At 41.1% G+C, this 24,966-nt stretch overlaps 1 protein-coding gene across 7 annotated transcripts in view; it reads left to right on the plus strand.

Annotated features, from left to right (window-relative positions):
• The window catches only part of BBS9 (Bardet-Biedl syndrome 9), a 487,370-nt gene that overhangs the window by 313,160 nt on the left and 149,244 nt on the right, over nt 1-24,966 (plus strand). For all 7 annotated transcript variants that reach the window (XM_050937932.1, XM_050937931.1, XM_050937937.1 and 4 more), the window contains one exon: nt 16,363-16,473. In XM_050937932.1, the coding sequence (XP_050793889.1) occupies nt 16,363-16,473 (111 nt within the window). The remainder of the gene's footprint in view (nt 1-16,362; nt 16,474-24,966) is intronic.

Below are 24,966 nucleotides of genomic sequence, written 5' to 3' on the forward strand. Positions count from 1 at the left end.
TGCAGGTGTGGAACAGTGTGTAGGGAATTCAGAACAAAGGCTGTCCTGGAGTCATTCAACCTGGGACTTGAAATGTACATTTTGGGACTGTCCCACCTAATTAGGGACAGGTGGTCCCCCTACTCACAAGGCTCACATCCTGTCAGTTGCTGCTCTGCTAGAGCTGTTGGGTGGCAATGTAGATGCGCCAGTCACTCAGGGACCAACAAACCCAGGTTCTTTCCCTTCAAATCCTCATGCAGATACCCTGATCCATCTTGCTCTGTTCAAAGTTGAAAGAAAAATCTTTGCTGCTTATGCTGTTGATTATGTTGTAATGTTTTTGGCAAACTAACATTCTACCTTGGTAGAATAAAAAGAAAATCCTTTTTAGAGGTACTTACAATTTAAAAGCCTGTGAGTGAAGACTTTGTGGCTGGCACTGCAGTGGAATCCTGGCCCTGTTGAAGTCAATGAGAGTTTTTGCCATTTACTTCAGTAGGGCAAGGATTTCACTGATGATGCTAAAAGTTGTGCACTTCATCGTTTTTCTTACACTCAGCATCAGGTGGCCAAAGTAGTGCTTAGCAGAAGATGCTGAAAGAGCGTTACGTCTGGAAGCAGTTTCAGAAGTTTGCTGTAGAGGCTGAATTCATTACAGAAGCTGGGGACTTCCTAGAGTTTGCATGGGAAGAAAGGAAGGTGTGAATGTAATTCTTGGACCATTATCCCCTGCAAATTTGGTCTCAGTGAAAAGAGAAAGGACTAGTATGCTATTGGATTATATGGTGGTGGTGGGAGAGGAGTGGGATCCAATACAGATTGAAAAGGCTATGGAAACCTCTTTTTATTTTTATTTACAATGTTGTCACCTTAGCATGATAATGATACTGCCACTGTCTTGTGTTGGTGGTAGCAGGTGCATAGATACATATGCAAAGAAAACATGAAAGTCACATTGACTTCAGTAATATTTGCTGAATGCACTTACTAAGTAAGATGTAGTGGTTTGTGTGCTGTATGCTGTGTATCTACTACACAAAACTGCTCTCAAATGCCAGCTTTTAATAACAGACACCACTGACCATTGTGTTTTCTGTGGATCAGCTAAATGGGCTGAACAGTTAAGCTTAGATTTAACAAACCCTCTGTAATATACTGTAGGTGTATGATGCACCCCCTCTTTATTTCTTCAAAGTACTTACTCTCTTTGTTAATTAGATTTTCCTCATTTTAAGATTTCAAGAGTAAAGAAAAACATGAAAAATGCCTTATTACCCTTTAGAGTCTGGAAACATGGAACATATCACATTGACCATTTTTTAAACACCTCAGTGCTAAACTACTGTCCTCTGGTTTTTTAAATTGATGAACTTTATAACTCTTCTGAATATGAAGCAGCAGGTATGTTTATTATTCTCTTTAAGAGTTACATAGCAGCACACTGAAGGTGACTCTAGGGCTGGTGGCCTGTCTCCCCTCCCAGAAAGGACTAACGTTATGCCCAAGGTCTGTTCAGGCCTTTCCTTCAGGGCACAGTTTATTCTTCAACAACAATAAGAGTTCATCCTAAATTCCACATAAACCATGGTCTTTCCCCAATTCAAGGTATTCTGCAGGTTCCCATAAGATTTGCCTCTTCTGTCTCTCCCTTCTGCTTGAGGGTTGCCAACTCTGACTGAAGCTATACCAGGAGAATTTTCCGTAATGTCATTTTCTTAAAATATCCTATTAAAATCTTCTGGATTTTTTTCAATAGTCACCAGGAGATTGATGCTGATTTGGGAAGACTCCAGGCCAATCCTGGAGTGTTGGCAACTCTATTCTGCTCCAGAGTGTGCCATGGGATCCACCCTGTTTTCATGCAGCTTCTCCCTTCAATCGAGCTCTTTGAGCCCTTTATAGGAAGCACCTGACCTCTTCCCATCTGGATCTGATAATCTCCTCTCTCAGGCCAAAACACCTGGTCTAAAAAAAAAAAAAAAAAAGGTCAGTCTCCAAACAGGGCAGGCTGTCCCAAGTCCCATGGGCCTTTGAGCAGCAGACTACCCTGTCACTATGAACAAAGAAAATACAACACAGGCAGCTACCTTCTGATTTGAAACCATGTTCATGCTAGTGAAAAGAGATCCAGAGTTTGAAACAGTTTTACAAGTCTTCGAGTACCAATGTCAGATGTACTAACTCATGTGACACTGGATCATTCCCTTCCACATGCTGATAGTATCTGAATACGGTTCTGTAACACAGATGCAGCACAATTTAAAACTTGTGCATTGTGGACATAAACTATACAACCCAGATTTAAACCATAGTGAATTCTTAAACCTAGTTAAAAATACTAGTGTGAATGGGATTTCAGGTGTCTACTGCACAGAGTTTAGTAACTTGATTGTAGCGTTTCTCCACAAACCAGTGTCTTCTCATTGAAAAGCCACTTTATTGGTTGTGGTGTCATTTAGAAGGTATTATCTTCTCCTTGCTAAAAATAAGGGATTAATGTCTCAACCAATAAGAACAAGTTACAGTAGCTAGGGCCTCTAGAATGTTCAGTCAACCTAAAATCTAAGTGCAGATTGACTAACTGGAGTGCTGCAGGCAAGATGGCATGGACTTGAGGCAGATTGATTATCAGATGTTCTGCTGAAGAAATACTAAAATGTATCAGAAATCACTCTGCACACCATAAACCCTAAATTCAAATGTGGCTTGAATTTTTGCAGTCCTTTTTCTTTTGTAGTGACAATTTAGAAAAGGATCTTCCGGATACCATCTCATATGTGATTTTAACTGATGATCTTATAGGTCGTATTCAGACTGAGACCAAGTGAATGAACAATTTCATCCTTCTGCATCATTTCTGCTGTGACACACTGTATGTTTTTAGGGAAGGAAAACTGTTTTATTGACAAAAACAGAGTTGTGATTACAAGCACATTTTTGTGAAAGATATTAAACATTCATCATCATCATCTCTTCTTATTTAACATCTGTATTGCAGTAGCACGTAGAGACCCCAGAGAGGTCCGGTGCCCCATTGTGCTAGGCACTGTATAGATGTATAGGTTATCTGTACCAAAGAGCTTCCAATATCTAAAAGGCGAATTTTGACAGTTTTAGCAAAGGTCTGATTTCTGTTTTAAAGCTCCAGTCCATTATTTCTTTCTGTTAGTAAAATAAAATTAAAAAAATCCTAAACAAAGAGCTAAAAGCAAGTCCTGGAAAACCAAGTAGCTGAATTAGATGAATTATACGAGCATATGGCATGAAAATAGCTGAAAAAGGGCATCTCTTTACACTACTTCCTCTATCATTTGTTTAATTTATTTTTCTTTTATACAATAGAGGCACTGTCAACTTTGTAAAAGTTGAAGCAGTACAGTAAATCCTGTATCTTCCCCCCATACAAAAAGCCACTTTGTCTCATTCTTAGCATTTTATTATAAAAACAGAGATTGCTTTACCAAACTCTGCAGGTTGTCTTGTATGGAGCTCTCTCTACACATCCTTTATCTCTTAGGGACTAGTAGACGTAAATTCATTTGGTGACATTAGTCAAGTTAAACCACCCTCTTTTGTCTGAAAAGATCGAGGTCAAGGCTTTCTAAAGTGGCTGGAGATTTGGGAGCCCAGCTTGTGACACTTTAAGATGCCTGATTTTCAGAAGGTGTGCAACAGTGTGTGCAAATCAAGCTCCTTTAAGATGTTCAAATTACACACCCAAAATCACTAGCCACTTTTGAAAAATCTTGGCTAACAATACTATATAGGATACTTGCTTGGCTGAATAATTAATAGGACCTTCAGTCATAACAAAACAAGAGAAAATGTCTTGGCCTCATGTCTGTTTTCCATTTGGCTCAAATATGACAATAATTGTATTTCATTAGAGAAATGTAGGTGCCACTGCCACTAAAGTTGAAAAGCAAAGTTGTGAATAGAAGAGGATATGAAAAGTCAGTCAGTGAAAGTCTCAGAGAGTGGAACTCCTTTGACTAAACAACTGTAAGACTAAGATTTTGTGGCAGATATTTTTCGTAAAAAGTCATGGACAGGTCACGGGCAATAAAGAAAAATTCACGGAAGCCTATGACCTGTCCCTGACTTTCACTAAAAATATCCCTGACAAAATGGGCAGGTGGGTTCAGCACTCACTGCTGTTTCAGCTTGGGGTCCCCTGCCGCTGCAGTCAGTGCGAGCTCTGGAATCCCTTCCATGCAATGGCTGAGCAGCTCTGGGGGATCCCTGCCATCAGTGGTAGCAAGGAGCTCTGGGGGGATACCCTGCCACCTGCAGTGAGTGGGAGCTCTGGGGTCCCCTGCTACCAGTGGGGGCTGGGCCGTTGCAGGGTCCCCTCACCCCCCATGGCGGCTCGGAGCTCTGTGGATGTCCCCGTCACCCACCGCGGTGGGGCAACTGCAGGGTCCGTCTGCCACAGCTGAGCAGCTGTGGGGGGTCCCCCCACCAGGGCAAGGGCTGAGAGTTGCGGCAGGGCTGACTGGGAGCTCAAGCCCCGGGACAGAATATGTCACGGAGGTCTCTGGAAGTCACGGATTCCGTGACTTCCATGACCTCTGTGATATAATCGTAGCCTTAAACAATAGCAGTGGTGGAACCTGATTCTTTTTTCACATACACCATTTTTATACTAGTTTAACACCATTGGGTTCAATAGTTACTCCTGTTCTACATAGGTGTCAGTGAAATCAGAGTCAAGCCCCAGACTTCTAAAGTCCCACTTGCCCTTCAGGGTGAAATCTATTGAGTAGCAATATATTCTTGTAAATGAACAAACTTTCTGCAGGATAAGATGGAATTTTAAGGCTCTGGGACTGTACGTTATGCAATTCTGTCTCTATTCCTCAAAAGCAAATAGGTTAAATAAATGGAGCAACAAGTTAGACCAAGTTTGCCACTGAGGCCTAGTTTGGTGCAGAGGCAGAGAACCTCTGGGTGGCCTTCTATATCCTCCATGTGGTTTCTGGGGACCTGACAGGAAAACAGCATATCCTGCAGGCTATTGCACAGCTGGAGGACAAATTGATCCCTTCCCCATAGAATGATGTGAGGGTTCCTCATGAAAATTTCTTACGCAAAATTGCTTAAAAGAAAAATGAATAAACAGCCTTATTCAAAAAGAATACAATTTAAAACATTTCAGCAACTATACACATGTAAATACAAAAGAAAACAATATAAACCTTATTGTCTTACTATTTTTGTACTTACAACTTGGAAACGGAAGATTAGAAAGCTGGAGATAGAAAAATCACTCTCATTGCCGAGAGGGTCAGACCCAAGACAAAGAACAAAGAACTCACACACAAACTTCCCTCCACCCAGATTTTAAAAAAGTCTTATTTCCTGATTGGTCCTCTCGTCAAGTGTTTTAGATTACTGGTGTTACCCCTTTACAGGTAAAAGAACATTAACCCTTAGCTATCTGTTTATGACAGCATGATTTGGCATTATGTGCTTCCTTAATTTAGCAGCCATACTGTTTGTCCATTAACACTGATGCAATGCAAGGTAGACTATGCGTAATCAGATTCTAAGTGAGATGGAAGTGCATGTTAATAGTTCAAGTAGAATTCAGATTTTCCACTAGTGTTGTCTTTCTAGTGCAGCATGCCAGGGAGGACATACAAGTATGCTGAGAAGCCAAGTGGTGTTGATGATCAGAAGAGAAAAGGGGTTTTTGTGGTAAGAAGTCTTGCAGGAAGAGCTGATGCAGCATTTGATTCTCACATTGAGAAGAAGTAATATTTTGTATAATGTTTGAGAAGACAGTAGAAGCAGTACAGAGAGGGATGCTAGAAAGGAAATTTCTGAATTATACTTAAGGCTTCTGGTTTTAGGGGGTTTATTTTCATTTTTGGGCATTTATTTTAAGCCATTTTTGTAGTGCAGCTAGCCAGCAAAGCATGCACTCTGTTTATATATACAAATATGTATTTATGATGTGTACATATTCTACATATTCTGCAGAGAGCCAAACCTTCATGGTATAAAAGTTATTATGGGAGACTACTGAAAAAGCTAACCTTTCCCTTCTCCCACCACCCCACCCCTCCAAAAATACAGCTGTCAAGTATGGTTTACATAGTTGAATGAGCATAGTTATACCCTGAAAATCTGTATAATTGAATTTGCTGGCAGTAATATTCTGTTCCGTTTCAATGGTATTTCACATTTGTGAAACAAGCCCTACACATTTATGCTGAATACAAAATATAGTTGGGGGAGAAGACACTCTAAAAATAAAGGTGGAGGGCCTGAGTCCCAGACAACAACAAAAACTGGATGTTTATGTCAGACAATGCACTCTGAAGGATACTGTGATAGCTTTATGCTGGCATTTGTCAAAAGTTATTGTCTGAGCTGATATTTCCCTTGTAAAGGCCTCATTGTAAACTGATTTTTCATGCCATTACACAAAGGAAGGTGGAACTCTTCCAAGTCCTGCACAACTAAGAAATATTTACCTCTCCAACTCAGACTAGAACACAAGGAACTTATTTTCCAAACAGTGCATGATTGTCAGGTGAATACATTGTTGGATGAAATAACAGACTTATGTGGCTGAAGGGAGCTATAATTATTCATCCTTTTTTTCAGAGCTTGTAAGAAACTTCTTTTGCTAGATATTGAATGGCTAGATAGCTTAAAATTATTCCACTCTCAGCCATGCTTTACTAAGGGTACTACAGAAAGTTGATTTTGACAGAGTTTTTTGCATGATGTCTCATAATGCTTCTTTAATGAAAACAGCTGTTAGATCAGTTTTTAGTGGCATTTCCCAATGCCGTTCCTATGACTTGCATACCACATGCACTCAACCTCTTCCTGGAAAAATGGCCAAGAGGCTTTGACGACTTAAACAGCATATGTGCTGTCATAAAAGAGAATGTTCTGCCAAAATCCGCTGCACTGTTACAGGTTGAGACAACTTATGAATTCAAAAGAAGTCATTGTACCCAAAATACCTCCACATGTCATACAAACCTGCTAGGCTCTTGCATGACGGTTGTAGATTATCTTCCCACACTCCGATCTCAAAAGTTACTTAGGGTATGTCTATATTATAAGCTTTTGCCGATGCAAACTATGTTGGCATAAAGCTGCCACAGTATATTGCTTGTGTGCATGCATACTTAGCTCCTCGTGATGGCATTGTGCGTACCCTCCAGGAGTGCTTGTTTTGCTGCACAGCATGGTGCACTATGGATAGCTATCTCTGTGTGCAACTTGCCACTGTCCAGTCCACTGTGTTTTGGGAAGTTTTGGGAGTGGATGGTGGGGCAGACACAAGTCATGCAGGTGAGACTGGGAGCAAGGGGTCAATTTCACATCATGCAACTTTCTCCATCCCATAATGCCATCTATATCCCTTAATTTTTCTCCTTTTAAAAAAACTGCATGAACCCGGATGGCCTTTCTTGCTGCCTGCCATATTTGACAAAAGCATGGAGCCTGCACACTTCTGCATTATTGTCATGAGTGTTGCAATATACAGGATGCACGATACTCTGATATTTGCAGAGTTGAAAGAAAAACCGAATCAGCGGGGAATATGACAATTTTGTGGAGGACAAATTGCTATGGAACACATCAAGAACCAATTCCAAGTTGTTGGTGTCATTTATAGGGCAACTGCAGGTCATGGAGCACCACTTCTGGGTCTGAGAAATGAGCACAGACTGTTCAGGTTGCATCATAATGCAGGGTAGGGATGACGAGCAGTGTCTGCAGAACTTTTGGATTCACAAGGCCACATTCCTGGAGTTGTCTGCCAATCTCATCCCAGGCCTCCAGTGTTAGGACACCAGAATGAGAGCTGCACTGATAGTAGAAAAGCGAGTGGTGATTGCACTGTGGAAACTTGCGACAACAGAATGCTACCAGTCAGTGAGAAATCATTTTTGAGTTGGAAAATTCACTGTGGGGGCCATTGTTATGCAAGTGCTCAGGGCCATTAATGGTCTCCTGCTACATGGAACTGTGACTCTAGGCAACATGCAGGACATAGTGGATGGATTTGAAGCAATGGGGTTCCGAACTGCAGTGGAGCGATATATGGCACTCATATCTCTATTTTGGCACCAGTCCACCTGGCTACAGAGTACATCAAAAGAAGGGCTATTTTTCTACATTTATGCAAGCTTTGAACAAGACATGCTCATTGACAATTCTGCTCTTCAGCCCGGGCCATGGTGAGTATGACCCAGGAGAGGTGAGGGAAGTGAGGAGGCAGTTACTCAGTTGCATGAATCTATGAGTACAGGGCAATGGCACTGAGTACTGGCACCATGTTTCACAGGTGGTGGTGATTTTAGCTGATATTTGGTAAATAGCTCACTCTTAAGGGTAATAAAGTCACAGAGAGCACAGCTGCTGCTGGTTTTCCAAAGTCACCTGGCCTCTTATGCTGCTAGCCTTTTTACTGAAATAGTGCCTGCGAAGTTCTTGCTTACTGGCATGGGAAAGTGTCTACAGTGGAGGATGAAAGGCTGCTGTCCCTAGAAAACTTTGAGAGAGAATTGCAAAGTACCTTCATGAAAGTGTATTGAAATCCGTAAGGACTTCCCTGTGTACATAAACAAACTGATCCGCATGGCCTTCCCACCCCCTCCAGTCCCCACCTAACTGCAGCAGATTGAAAAGCAGATAATGCTACCTCTTTTTATATGAGTAAGACAATGAAAGGTCAATAGAGGTGTCCTGTTAAGTTGGGGGCACCATTAGTACCTCACTGCAATGGGAAATACATTTACACACTTACCTGAGGCACCTTCCCCTGAATCAGGTTTGCCAGTGCTTGAGTGCCATGACAGATTGGACTGCAGTGAAGTCTCAAAGATCTTGGCTCGTAGCAGAGCTGGATTCCCCCAGTCACATGTCAAGTATGGTATGCAGCTCATTGTAAAAATTGCAGGTCTGCAGCTTGGCAACGGATTGACTGTTGGCCTCCATGACGTTTTGATATGCCTGCTGCAGCTTCTTCACTTTCATATGGCACTGCTGCAGATCCCTGTTGTACCCCTTCTCCTGCATCCCATGCAACCTGCTTGTAGATGTCCACTTTTCTATGGCTGGTCCATAGCTGTACCCGCAGAGCACCATCTTCCCACAGGCCCAGGAGAGCCAATATCTCCTGTCTGCACCAGGCCAGAGTGCATCTGGAGCATGTAGCTAGCATAGTTAGTTGGGCAGTTGCACACAACAGTGGAGAGCTGGTAGGTGTGCTTGCCAAGGTGGACAGTCAGGAAAGGGCATTTCAAAAAATTGGGGGTTTTTAAAGGGTGTGAAAAGGCTTCAGGTCTATGTGACTCCTGGGCAGTGGAGTTCACATTTGTGTCCAGAGAGGTCAGTTTCAGGCATTGTGGGACAGCTGCTTGAGGACTGTTAGGGTCAATGTAGCTAACACAGTCTCACACTGCAATGACTTCAGTACATTGACCATGACTCAGTGTTTGCTTACACCAGTGGGAGACCGGTGCTAGGGTTTCTCGCGCCCTAGGCGCACGGCCATTTGGCCACCACCCGCGCTGATCCCGCGGCTCCGGTGGAGTTGCTGCAGTCATTCCTGTGGAGGGTTCATTGGTCTGTGGCTCTGGTGGAGCTGCCGCAGGCATGCCTGCGGGAGGTCCGCTGGAGCCATGCAAGCAGCCGACCGTCTGAGGCATGACTGCGGCAGCTCCACCGGTGCTGCGGACCAACGGACCCTGCGCAGGCATGCCTGTGGCAGATCAACCGGAGCCGCCTGCCGCCCCCCCGGCAACGTGCCACCCCTCCCCCCCCGAATAATCCTGGTGCCCTAGGCAATTGCCTAGGCTGCCTAAATGGTAGCACCGGCCCTGCCTGCCAAGCTCCTTTACTTTCTACAGCTGTTTACTACTTTTGTTTTCCTGTTTTTGAGCTTTAAGAACTATGTTAACGTGAAAAAACATTGGCTGGGACTCTGTAACAAAACTGTCAGTACTTTAATTAAAGAGAAAGTAGATAGCATATGTTTGTTTCCTTTGGATGTGTGTGTCTCTTTCCAACTTAAGAACTAAATGTGTTACAAAAACAGATGTAGTAAAAATAAACAAGAGCGGTCTCATTTCCTTCAGTGAAGAAAGCTCACAATTACTTGGCCGTAACATCGTACCCTATCAAACAATTTTGCTGACCGCAGTTTGCCTGCCCAAAGTGCTGGATTTATCACAACTGATAAAAGATCTGAGGTGTCAGACAAGAATTCAGCTGCACAGAAAAGGGGGAAGAGTGGGTCATAATGCAATAACATATTCGAGGTTCTGTTCTTGCCAACAGTTAATAGGGAAATTCATTTCATGAAGCACTGTTTATAGACTGACATCTGGAGAACTTCTCAACCTGGATCACTTCCAATCTCTGAGATTCATATGCTGTTCTTGCTTTTTTGGTAAATAGCTCACTTTTCTGCTTGATATAGTTTACTTAAATAATTATCAGTGGATGTGAATGATTATGCTACTATGATTTTTTTCAGTCCTTGGGATGGACAGAAGTTCATAATAGTAGGTTGCTAAAATAGATGATCAGTGGGAACCCCTGAAACAAAATGCACTTGCACACGCAGGGACACACACACAAACATGACAATTTAAAGAGAACTGTCTGAATGTAAAGATAAAGATCTATCAGATTTAAACGTGTTGACTAGCACCCATGCAGTCCGAAGGTGTGAAGGACTTGGAGTTGTAATGATATTTTCAGTTTGGTGATATTTGTCCTATGAAGTGAAAAATGTTTTCAAAGGGTAAAAACTGAATGAAGTGCAGTTTAAACTGTATATTCACCACTGATTCAGCTCCCTTTCAGGTCAGTTGAATGACTACCATGGCGTTCAGTGAAATTTGGAGCAGGTCCATTTCCATTTTGAAATGCAGTAAGAGACACACCATACATTAATAACTCTGTCCTGTGTGAGTGGAGGCATAGACATGTAGCTTCTAGGTGGATTTACTCTACTTGTGGTAAGAACAATATATATTACATGAAAAAATTATTTATCCAAGCAAATCTGTAAATATTCCAAGAATTTGTTCCCACAGCATAGCAACATTACACATTCAGTCTTCATTACTAATGTTAAAGCCCTGCTTTAAAAAACATTTGCTTTATGAATAAAATTGTATTCCTTTTTGCACATGTATACATAAAAATGAGTATTTTTTTGGCACAGGATTGACACTGGGTAAAATTTTCAAAAGCATTTAAGTCACATTTTCAGAAGTGATTTAGGTACGTAGGGGCCTAATCCTATGCATTTTCAATTAGATTTAGACTCATAAATGCCTAAATCACTTCTGAAAATGAGACATAGGTTCCTAAACTATGTAGACACGTCTGAAAATTTTCCCAGTAACCATATACCAGTACGTGTTTCCCTCCTGATTCCAGGAAATACAAAGGGACTGATACTGTTGCCATTGAAGCCAATGGCAAAATCCATCTTGGTTTTTACAGGGATGGGATAAGTCTCATAGTAAGGATGCATATAACAGGCAATGTACAGCTATCTGATACGCAACCCATTATATATTTTGTACAGGGAGCATTAATGCCAAAATCAGTAGAAATTGTATCCATATGGTAGGGATGCAGGATAAACCACATAGAAACAAAAGAAAGTCAACTTATAGTATGTATGCATTTAGACTGTGACTTTCACAGGTAGCTAAGGAAGTCAGGAGCCCAGCTACCATTGAATTTCAATGGAACTTCCTTGAAAATGCTAGCATCATATGTAAGAACATACTCTTTAACAGGGGTCTTATATAGCATATCTAAAACACTGAAACAAAATTAATATTTTCCAAGGTGGACACCTCTCCTTTCTTGAAGGTGTCCATGGCAGACAGAAAGCCGTGTATTCTTGTGGTGATGGAGTTCAGTGGTTCTGGAAACATGGAGCACCATAGTATTCTACAGAAGATTGGTTTTCTGTGTTCAGAAAAAATTGATCACTTGTGTGATATGGCAGGTGTTGCACTCCCCCTCCCCTGGTACTTGGTCACCCCAGGAATTGCTCTTCGTTTAGTGTCCACTCTGTATAATTTATTCCTTTCTACCAACACCTGTACAGTGCAACACACCAGTCCTAATCCCTATGAACTTCAGCCACTGTTCATCAGGGCCTTGTGAGGAAAAGAGATCTGTCTTCCTTGGGATGGCCTTCAGTGCGGGCACAGTTAACGCCGTCCTCCCACATCCTGATGCTTCCTTCCTGCTTTTTTATCAAGCTCATCAGCTGATGGGCCAGTTAGTTCCTTGACTCATCTAGCTTCCTTATCTGTTTAGTTACTTCTTCGCTATTTCCTCAATTAGCTGTTGCTGGGAAACTAATTAAGGCTACTGTGATCAGAGTGCTGACCCATCTATTTGACCTGAGCACTCTGTCACATACTGTAAGAAAGAAATCCTACATCTCAATTTTTTTCCCCATCTTGCTTCTTCCTTCCGCCAGTGATACGCACCTCAGTGCATCTGTCATTTCCTTCTTCTGAGAAATGTGAGGTATAATTCTCTGCCCTTCCTGGTGCACAAGTTTCACACCTCATCTTCATTCAAATCCCTTTTTGAAAATTCACTTCTTCCATGAGCTGAGTAAATGCTAAACCTCAGCAATATAATGCCACCGTCATCCCAGTGTGTGGAGAAAAATTTCAGAATTTATGGCATCCCCATCTTCTGTGGTGTCTGATCTTTAGCTTAAATGGTCCAAGGATCAAGGGTAAAATCCAGCCTTACTGAAGTAAATAGCAAAACTTCTACTGACTTCAGTGAGGCCAGGATTTCACCCCCGTGTTTTTGTTTGTGTCTTGTACAGCTGTAATCACAGTGTCTACACTTACAATATAGTAATAATGTCTTGTTTTTATATAACAGCAGGTAAAGTGACCCAACATAAAATACCGGTATACGACAAATTCTGTTGAAGGGTAGGGAATATGTTGAATGTATGTGTTGTAAATGAGGCTGATAGTATGTTTTCCAGTTCTTTCAGAGCCTGTTTGCTTTGTGTGTAACCTATGCAGTCCCCCAGTTTAAATGGTGAAATTCCAGTTCTAACTGTTCTCTATCAGGAAAGTACGGTAATGGAAAAAATGAATTTTGCTTTTAGTGCTGGTACGTTTTGACAGTATCAGTTGACAAGTAAATCTTAACAAACCTCTGACATCAAAACCAAGAGCAGGAAGTCCCGCTTCCTTCCAACCAATAGCATGGGGTGCCTAAGGGCAAATAGACATTTTCCGACTCTGATTCAGTTACCATCAACTGGAAAATAGTGTTAATGACTAATGAAATAGTTTGGCATCAAAAGCCATTAATTCTCAAGGCCACATAACCTATAGAGTGTCAGTTTTCAGAGCAAACTTTTCAAAGTTCTTTTATTTGTCTCCAGAAACCCAATATGCACTAATAGGTTATGTGACTTTTCACTCGTAATCTCAATGTTTAATACATGATACCACTCTCAGGTTGTTATTTGTATGGCTCTTTAATGATTTATCATGTGTTTACAGATTCGTGTTTAACAGGATAGATTTTATCTGTGGAACAAAAATTACAAGTATCCTAATTTGAAGTGGTTAGAGGAATAGTTTCCAGTTCTTTGAGTCATATAGTTTACATTTTACAGTCACAGTTTGCAGGTGGAGTTAGATACGCTGGAGAATAACAAATACTTTATTTTCATTGGATATATGTATATTTATATTTAATATGTTTTTCAGTAGCAATGTATTACAGTAGATTAACATATCATAATGTTCGTATTTCCTGTTATCAGATTTGCCCTACCCACTTCTGTTTTGTGGTGGACATTTTAGGAATCGCTGCTTGTGCTAATACCTCTCTTTTTTCACATTAGGTTTGCCACTAGCTCTCAAACCTCTTCCCCTGAACTGAAAGGACAGGAGATTCAGCCACCTCTGACACGACATATTGAGTCCATGACACATCACAAATTGGCTGGCAGGGCATATTGGGGTAGAGTAGCTCATGCCTTCTCCCTTTCTTGAAAACCAAGAATGCTGGGTCAGGTTTTTCAGTGGTGTAAACAGGGCCAGCTCCAGGGTTTTTGCCGCCCCAAGCAGCAAAAAGAAAAAAGAAGAAAAAAGCTGCGACAGTGATCAGCTCTACCGTCGCCGCTTCAGTCTTCAGCGGCAATTTGGTCTGAGAGGGAGTGAGGGACCCGCCGCCTAAGAGCCGGATGTGCTGCCCCTCACTGTTGGCTGCCTCAAGCAGCTGCTTGCTGGGCTGGTGCCTGGAGCCGGCCCTGGGTGTAAATCAGCATAGGCTTATTGCACTCAGCAGAGCCACCTTGATTTACATCAACTGATGATCTGGTATATTTTCAATATTCACGATGTCTGATCTTCACTGTGTTAAAAATCAGGGATCCCAAAGTTGCTGCAGAAGCTGTTTTTTCTGCCAGGCAGAATGCTCTCCAATACCACTGGACTGGCGTATTTAATTTTTGCAAATGCTTTGTTCTTTTATTTTGCAATGAAAGAGATGCTATATTGCCACAAATCAGGTATGCCATTCATGGGGCATGGAATAAAACATTTATTTTCACAACAGCGGAAATGTATTATATACAGTAAGCATCTTTGTTGTTTTGAGTTAGAAGTTAATATGATGTTTTAAACAATGCACTCTTTCAGTAGACAATAAAGGATGATTTTCAACACCAGGCAATGCAGTTTGTTTGCTTGCTAGTGGTGATCTTGGGAAGGCACTAATTTTCACTCAGAGTGTGTGTTGTACATTTAGGTCCTAATCCCGCAAAGCACTTAAGCAAGAGCTTAACTTTAAGCAGGTGACCATATGCTTGCAGTTAAGCACAAAGCCTTTCATGGACTTTTGATCAATGTTTGATATGAAGCTGCTGCGCAAATTAAGAGAGGCCTGCACTGCTGCATTAAAAGAGAAAATGCATCAAATATGCATCGCTTCGGCCCTGAGAAAAGTTTCAGAAAGACCACAATCTCTGAGCTGGGGTAAAAACCCAGTAACTTCATAAGTTCTTCCTTTCTTCCAGATCTACATGGACACAATGGAAGCTGCCTATGTAGCTTTCTACTGAAAATAACAGACAGCATGCTCAACACTCATGCTGTATGCTATCTTATTAGCTATGTGCATACTCCACCTTTTCTCTGCTGTTGATCCATCTTTGTGATCAAGGACATGGTGCTGAAATGTAAAAGGATTGTGCTTGCTGTGTGTGATATTGTGTATGCATCCAGTTTTTTGTGATTATGCATAGGTGTTCATTTCTGTTTTAGCCACACACATCCTGCAAGAAAATGTGAAACGTGAAAGTATATTTCTCCCATAGTCCTATTTCCGTTGCTCTGCCCCTCCTGCCTTCTGCTTGTGGTGTCTCCTTCTCCTCCTTTGTTTTCTGGCTTTCTTCAAGTCGCCCTAAAAAAGAGACAATTATGAGCCAGCAGGTTCAGGCCTTTACTCCTGAGTAGCAGCCCTTTCCCAGAGGCACTGATAGCAGCATTTTCAAACAGACTTGAATCATCCTAATCCATTTCAAACTGCTGCAGCTAGCTCCAGGCGAGCAGTGGCACTGGTAGACAGCTGGTTCCTTTGTGCTCAGTGATACTTGTACTAGATTTTCCCTTTCTTAAAATTTGTAATAACAATTTATATATGTTTAAAGAGATAGTTGTAGGTAGTTACTTAAACATGCAGTGAGGTAGACAAGTGGAATAGCTACATGAAGTCATACAGGTAAATATTGAAAACTACAAAAGAGAAATTATGTCAGCCTATCCTGGGATCACTTCTGACTTCAAGCATCCCGCATGGCAGTGTGGTGCTGGGCAGTGCAATATGTCATGGTGCTACAGGAGAAAGTATTGACAATCAGTGTGTATAATTACACGTCCAAAAAAATATCATCATGAAACACCCTCTGTGGCAAACTAATGGTCCTTCCAGGCTTTGCTCACTGTAGAACTATTTCATACACGCTCGATCTTTTATTACTGTACCAGGTTCCAGTGATTGGATACGTGACACAATTCATGCTGAGACCTATTTCTATCCTTTGTGTAAAGTGAGTTTTACGTACGCTATAAGTTTAACACATTCCTTACATGGCACAAATGAGTAAAGTGAGAAATCACCAAGGCATAATCAATATACTAAACAGAATGGTAGTAGCTCACTCTCTATTCAAAGTATTTTTCACCAAGGGTTAAACTGCACGCCATTCCAATTGTATACATTCTTTGGGACTCTTGCCACTTTGTTTATCATCCTTTGTTCTTGTTTATGTTCTGGTTGCCTATGCTCCACATGAAGGTATTCTATTATATTTTCAACCAGGTGGCTGTACTCCCATCCCAGAATCTGACCTGGAGGAAAGGACAGGTGTACAGGATTCCACAACAATGTTTACCAACCACAGGCACCTTACAAAGCAGAAATCCAAAACTGGTAAGAGAAGGAAAAATATTCACTTGTATTTCGAATACAGAACAAATCTAACTCATACCTTGTGTCTGCAGGAAAAGGATTAATTGACTGAGGTGTTTCCAGTTATGTTTTTTAAGTTTCTGATTAGTAAATGAACAGCACTTTTCTAGAAATACTTTTAATTTTTTCCTGGTTCAATCAAATCTGATAATTTTATAGGATTCTGTAATTCTTCAGATTTTTTTTTCCAGGGGCTTCCCTTCAGAACAGCTGAGGTGAATAATTTCTCCTGAATTAAAAAGATCTGGTGCTATAACATGATATGTATGAGGTAGCTGAGGACTTTAAACCTGACCTCCTTTCTGAAAGTTGAAGGTTAGGTAGAAATGAAGGTTAGGATATTTCAGTTTAATTAAGGTTTTTATTGTTGGGACTTAGTGCCAGTTGATTAAAATTTGGTAATTACTTACCGTTTGTGGGAAGACTTCCTAGAATTTCAGAAAAAATATTACTGGATATATCAAACAATATTATATTGGATGTAAAATACATTGCATACACAGATGACACATTTTCTGGTAAGATTTTATGATGCTGGAAACTATGATATGGCGTTAATTTATTTTGAGAGTAAGAATGGTAAACAAATGCACTGTAGTTTAATAAAGTGCCCCATAAGATGCTTTCCATTTTATTTACTTAATTATGTTTCTGTTAAGTGGCTTATTTCTCATGATCAGTCATTCTAAACATAGGAGATCCTAAACATGATTTGTTTATTATTGTACTTATTTTCAGATTTCTCTAAAATATAATCAACTCTTTAATGAATTATTTTATTGATGTGTGCACTTTTAAAACAGGGTAACATTAGAAAGGTAATATTGAGAGATCTGTTTAGAATGATTTTTAAAGTGGGACAAACATGTCAGCATTCTTTTTGTATACACATATGTATGGTATCTAATTTAAATGTGTACTAGTCATTCATACTTTTCTCCAGAGCATTGCATTGAAAGTGGTTTTGGATGTTAGAACTAAATAAATTCACATTCTTACTACCAGGATGGTGTCATGGCACAAATCTAAATGGATGATGAAGCCGGGGAAGAATGGCAAGTGCACTCAGGAGTTGGCTAAGACTTGGTCTATACTTAAGATCAATTTAACTATGGTGCTCAGGGATGTGAAAAATTCACACCCCCTGTGCACTGCAGTTAAGCTGACCTAACCTCCAGTGTAGACACATCCAGGTTGAAGGAAGAAATATTTCGTAGTTATTGCTGCTTGGGGAGGTGGAATACCTACAGTGAAAAACCCTATCCGCAACCGTGGGAACCATGTATGCTACAGTGGTACAGCAGCATAACTGCAGTGCCGTAGCTGTGCCGCTGCAGCACCTGTAGAGTAGACATAGCCTAAATGGTTATAAATGGATACTTGTAAAATCCTTGTGCCGTTAACAGAAACAGGTGAATTATGTGTGCAAAATAATATTTGTGTGCACAAAATATATACTTACAAATGCATGATTTGTTTGCCTGACAAACTAGCTGTTTTGTACGCAAATGTGTATTTTGCATAAACAGTTACCTATGGTAAGCAGAGTTTAAGGGCTACTTTTTACCTTAAAGTGTTTCCACTGGCAAACTTGTAATGATAGACAGGGAGGGGAGATGCAACAATATATAATATGATAAAAGTGAAAGATACAAGGGGAGGAGTCCTGCATATAGGTCAGCTAATAACTACATAATGTTGTTTGTTTGTTTATTTATTTAATATGCTGAGTGTAGGATGACGTTACATGGCTCTGTAGAGAACAATACAGCTCACACGTGACATAAATGCTTTGACAAAACCAAGACAAATAAGAAGAGGAACGTGGAAAATATACAGTTCATTTGATCAGGTGGACCGTGTAGATGAAATAAGCAAAGGCTGACCCAGACTTGTCTGAATTTGGTAAGATAAATTTAGGTGGCTATTTTTTGAAATTTGGCCCTCCATGTCTATAAATAAGTTTTGTGTAGTATACTGCAGCAAAATTCATCCATTTGTAGCTGAACTCCAGAATTCTGAACTTCAGAATAACAATCTACTATGAAAAGGACAACAAGAAAAACCTGTAGAAGGCTTAGTGTACTGATTTTCCCCATTGACTTCAGGGCATAAGACAAAAAGATACTGTCAGGGTTGACAGACACTCAGTTTAACCTGTGTTATTTTTTTAACTGTCCTTCTGATCTTGGAGAAATATATCAGTTCTCCAGAACAAAGTCTGCCATCCCAATAAAATTCTACCTTCACTATTAGGAGACTACAACAAACCTAGAACATGTGCCAGGCCCTCCCTTCTCTCTGCTGTTGCTGTATCCTTGTGATCAAGGACATGGTATTGAAATGTAAAAGGCTAAGCAGGAAGAACTCAAAATGCCAGTAAATAAAAACAACTAGTTTGCAAATAGTTGGCATCACAAAGCATCAGTGGGATAATATGCATGACTGGAATATTGGTATAGAAGAGTTGAGATGGAAAGAGGAGACAGACTTGTTGAAAATCTGTAGGTAAGGATGAAAGGGGTAAAACTAAGGGTGATGTCATGGTAGGGGTCTACTAAAGACCACTTAACCAGGAAGAAGAGGTAGATAGTTCTTTAAAAAAAGCTTCAACAAAATCATTCAAAGTACAGGACTTGGTGGTGATGGGGGACTTTAACTACTCAGACATCTGTTGGGAAATTAACACAGCAGGGCAAGGATTATTCAACAAGTTCTTGGAATGTATTGGAGACAATTTTTTATTTCAGAAGGTGGAGAAAGCTAGTAGGAGAGAGGCTGTTTTAGATTTGATTTTGACAAATAGGGAGGAACTGGTTGAGAATTTGAAAGTGGAAGGCAGTTTGGGTGAAAGTGATCATGAAATGGTAGAGTTCATGATTTTAAGGAATGGTCGGTGGGAGAAGAGCAAAATAAAGACAATGGATTTTAAGAAGGCAGACTTTAGCAAACTCAGGAAATTAGTAGGTAAGATCCCATGGGAAGCAAGTCTAAAGGGAAAATAATTGACAGTTGGCAGTTTTTCAGAGAGACATTATTAAGGGCACAAGAGCAAACTACCCCATGGAGTAGGACAGATAGGAAGTTTGGCAAGAGACCACCCTGACTTAACCAGGAGATCTTCAGTGATCTAAAAATCAAAAAAGAGTCCTACAAAAAGTGGAAACTAGGTCAAATTCCAAAGGATGAATATAAACAAATAATTCAAGTATGTAGGGACAAAATTAGAAAGGTCAAGGCACAAAGTGAGATCAAACTAGCTAGAGACATAAAGGGTAACAAGAAAACATTATACAAATATATTAGAAGCAAGAGGAAGACCAAGGACAGGGTAGGCCCATTACTCAATGAGCGAGGAAAAACAATAACAGAACATGGGGAGATGGCAGCGGTTCTTAATGACTTTTTTGTTTTGATTTTTACCAAGAAGGTTGATGGTGATTGAACGTCTAACATAGTGAATGCCAGTGAAAATGAGATAGGATCAGAGGCTAAAACAGGGAAAGGTCTAAGTAATTTTTAACTTGTTAAATTAGATGTCTTCAAGCCACCAAGGCCTGATTAAATGCATCCTAGAATATTCAAAGAACTGACTGAGGAGATATCTGAGTTGTGAGTGATTATCTTTGAAAAGTCATGCAAGATGGGAGACATTCCAGAAGACTGGAAAAGGGCAAATATAGTGCCAGTCTATAAAAAGGGAAATAAGGACAACCCGGGGAATTACAGACCAGTCAGCTTAACTTCTTTACCTGCAAAGATAATGGAGCAAATAATTAAACAATGTAGTTGAAAACATCTAGAAGATAATTAACAGTCAGCATTGATTTGTCAAGAACAAATCATGTCAAACCAACCTGATAGCTTTCTTTAACAGAGTAACAAGCCTTGTGGATTGAGGGGAAGCAATAGATGTGGTATATCTTGACTTTAGTAAAGCTTCTGATACTGTCTTGCATGACCTTCTCATAAACAAACTAGGCAAATGCAACCTAGATGGAGCTACTATAAGGTGGGTGCATAACTGGTTGGAAAACCGTTCCCAGAGAGTAATTATCAGTGGTTCACAGTTAAGCTGGAAGGGCATAATGAGTGGGGTCCTGCAGGGATCAGTTCTGGGGCTGGTTCTGTTCAATATCTTCATCAAGGATTTAGATAATGGCATAGAGAGTACACTTATAAAGTTTGCGGACGATGCCAAGCTGGGAGGGGTTGCAGGTGCTTTGGAGGATAGGATTAAAATTCAAAATGATCCAGACAAACTGGAGAAATAGTCTGAAGTAAATAGGATGAAATTCAATAAGGACAAATGCAAAGTACTCTTCTTAGGAAGGAACAATCAGTTGCACACATACAAAATATGAAATGACTGCCTAGGAAGGAGTACTGCGGAAAGAAATCTGGGGGGGTCATAGTGGGCCAGAAGCTAATTATGAGTCACCAGTGTAACATCATTCTGGGATGTATTAGTAGGAGTGTTGTAAGCAAGACATGAAAAGTAATTCTTCTGCTCTACTCAGTGTTGATTAGGCCTCAACTGGAGTATTGTGTCCAGTTCTGGGTGCCACATTTCAGGAAAGATGTGGACAAATTGGAGAAAGTCCCATGAAGAGCAACAAAGATGATTAAAGATCTAGAAAACATGACCTATGAGGGAAGATTGAAAAAATTGGGTTTGTTTAGTCTGGAAAAGAGAAGACTCAGAGAGGACATAACAGTTTTCAAGTACATAAAAGATTGTTACAAGGAGGAAGGAGAAAATTTGTAGTTCTTAACCTCTGAGGATAGGATAAGAAGCAATGGGCTTAAATTGCAACAATAGAGGTTTAAGTTGGACATTAGGAAAAACTTCCTGTCAGGGTGGTTAAGCAGTGGAATAAATTGCCTAGGGAGGCGTGGAATCTCCATCAGTGGAGATTTTTAAGAGCAGGTTAGACAAACACCTGTAAGGGATGGTCTAGATAATCCTAAATCCTACCATAAGTGCATGGGACTAGACTAGATGATTTCTCGAGGTCCCTTCCAGTCCTATGATTCTATGATTATGCTGCTTGCTGTCTATTTCGGTGAATAGCTTTCTTGTATCTTTGAATAACAGTCAGGCTGATAAGAATACAGCAGACAGGCAGAATAGAGAGAGGATGCAAAGTGTATGTGAACATCCTCAGTGGCGGTAATATGGCTTGCATGTCCTGATGCAGGTCCAAAGCCTTGACAAAAATTCAACCTTACATCATATACTTGACTTTAGTTGATTCATGATAACTTTCTACGAAGGACAAGCGATACATGCAAAACTGAATGAAAATTTTGAAAGCTTTAAATTAGTCTTCAGCTTATAACTATGTTATATAAATGAGTTTAATTCATTCTTAGTCAGAATGGACTGCCCACTGGCCATGCTGCACTATAGTGAGCCTGAAATATTTGCCACTGAGCTATCTGGAAATTCTAATTGTTCCAAGCCCAAGAGCGAAGGGAGCTGCTTAAATCATAAAGTAGCACTAAGAATGATATCACAGCATTGCAATGTTGTTCTGTACATGGTTTTTTGGATAGAGTTTTAGCCTGAGCATCAGAGACAAAGGCAAGACCAAGGTGCTTAGGTTGAACTCTAGATGAACATTGTTTCCATCTTAGGTGCTGACAAGGGAAAACCCTTTTCTCATTGTATTTTTTCCTTTCTATGAAGGAGCCTAAAACAAATATTTGGGCATGAGTTTAGGTGCTGTACTTTCTGTCTCCTTGGAGATTTTGTTATACATACATAAGGCTATGTTTTAGTCATGGGTATTTTTAGTAAAAATCATAGACGGGTCACAGGCAGTAAACAAAAATTCACAGTCCTGTGACCTGTTCATGACTTGTGTTATATACCCCTGACTAAACCTTGGGTGCTCTGGTGTACGGGGCGGCCCAGGGGTGCGGCAGGTGCTCTGGGGAGGGAGTGGACAGCAGCTAGTGCTCTGGGGGTGGGTAGCAGTGTGCGGCCAAGGACCCTGGCTGGTGCTGGGGGGAGGGGCGGGCACTGATGCTGGGGATCCCTACCTGCTCTATGCATCCCTGCAGCTCCTAGGTGGCAGAGGGGCCAGGGGGCTCCGCACACTGCTCCTGCCACTAGCATCAGCTGCACAGCTCCCATTGGCCAGGAACCGCAGCCAATGAGAGCTGCGGGGGCAGAGCCTGCAGGTGTGGCCAGCAGGTGGAGCGCCCTAGCACCTCTGTCTAGGAGCAGAGGGCCATGACAGTAGGAGCTTGACAGCCCCTGAGCCAACACTAGCCGCTGCAGAAGTCACGGAAAGTCATGGAATCCGTAACTTCCATGACAAACTCGCTGCCTTATACATACATAGAGACAGCAAAAATGATAGCACAGTAGCTTCTATTCTCTGCAATTGGCAACTATCTTTCATTTAATATATCAACTTCAAGTTACATAGAACCTTATCATACCTAGGCATCTCAAGGTACTTTACAGAAAATCTTCAACAGTTTAATAATTGAGGATGCAGTGCCAAACAGTTGGACGCAAAGGAGAGAAAAAGTGTCTGTTCAGCTTTGGAGTGAACAAGTGCCATGATGCCCAACATTTCTATTCAGGGAATCCCAAGGCAAATATTTGCGGTAACAGTCAGCACTAGGAGGTGAAGGTAGGGATGGAAGGATTGAAGTGACCAAATCCAAGGTGAGAGATTTCAAAGTGCTCTGTAGGTCTATAGGGAACCTTGAATCTAATGCAGACTCTTACCACCAACCAATGAAACTGAGCCAACCCTGTTGTCATGTACTTGCTCCATGTGGTGCCAGATAGAATCTTAGCAGCCGTGTTGTGTACTGCTTGAAATCTACTAATTGCGTGCATAGGGTGACCAGCAAAAGGGACAATGCAGTTGCTTAACTCTCAGCACGAGGACTTCTGCATCAGGAGAAAGACATGTCTCCAGCTGACACAGACTAACAGGCTGGAACAAAGCTCAGTTCTCAAATCTAAAATGACAAAAACAAAAGTTGGAAGTGAACTAGAGAAAATAAATGCCCATATCTACTGAAGAACAAATTATAGGGCCCTTTCTGTATGATGATGAATGAACTTACACCAGGTGTCATTCACAGAATGTTTTTACACACAAAACAATGTTAAAATAATGCTATTAAGGTTGCAAAAGTAGGAAATATCAAAATTAAGATAATCTGTGCAACCTTAATTCACCTCCCTTGTGTGTATGTGTTTTGATACAGTCTTTAATTAGGAAGAGACTTGTCTCCCAGTCTCCTTGTCCAGCCAGTGACCCCACCCAACAACTCCCACTCACAATTTCTTCCCCGACTCCAGTCCTCTCTCACCAGACACCTAGTCCTAATCAATTCCTTTCCCTCCCACTGTTCAGCTTTTGTCTCATCTTCTTTCACATCAGACTGCTTTGTTCTCCACGCTACCTGGGTTCCAGCAGGGAACGCTCATTGAGAGTACTGGAAAGAGAGGCTCTCTGCTCTCAGTTCCAGTGCCCAACCCCACCCTGGGCCAGAGTTGTTGGAAAGCAGCCTTTACAGGAAAAGTTCTTCTGAGTCCACATAGTTCTGGGGTACAGCATGCTCAGTCATTCTGTATGGATGGCACATGCACAGTCCAGTCAGCACCAGGAACTGTGAGAGGCTCAAACATGCTCAGTAAGAATGGCAGTCTTGGGAGATTTTAGCCATTTAGCTCTGTCAGATCTCTACTGCGCATGTGAGAACTGTGATTTTTCAAAGGCATGTAAATTAGCCAGATTTGGGTGGATTTTCCCAGGGCTGGCAAAAAGCACATCGCTGATACAAAGGTCAACCCAAATGTCAAGGTCCTGCTCCAAAGTATGGGGGCCATAGAACAGTTCAAAGGAAAGGTGTCAAGAATTTTTTAACATGGTGGAGACATAGTTTTTCCCTAGCTTCATTCTTGGAAATGGCTGAACCAATTTGGTGGAAATTTCAGTAATAATAATTCAGACTGAGACAGACAGCCAGTATGGAAAATTTCACTCCAAATGGTTAAAGTCTGGCAAAGCTATAAGCTGCTGAACGCAGGATCTTTTAATGGGGAGTGTAAGGCAACTTTGGTAATACGTGGTAGTACCAGCGCCGCCCTAATATCGCTGGCTGAAGCCAAAATAGTCCCTTACTGGCAAGTCTGTGAGAGGAGGGAATAAATGGCTCTGGCTCCATCAATGACCCACTTTGGAAGGCACATTTTGCTACTGGGATGCGCTCAGTCCTTCTGTGAAGCAGCTGTAAATGATACATTCTCACTAAAAAAGAAAAAAAAATAAACTGTTGTAGGCTAGCTAATAAATCAACCACTGGACCTAATTCTAATCTCACACTGCTTTTTTACAATACTAGCGTGTTGTAATTCCACAGCTGAGGTTAGAATCTGGCCCACAGCATCATAATTGGATGCTGATAGTTAGTGGCATA

This window comes from Gopherus flavomarginatus, chromosome 2 (assembly GCF_025201925.1).
Source record: "Gopherus flavomarginatus isolate rGopFla2 chromosome 2, rGopFla2.mat.asm, whole genome shotgun sequence".
Lineage (NCBI taxonomy): Eukaryota > Metazoa > Chordata > Testudines > Testudinidae > Gopherus > Gopherus flavomarginatus.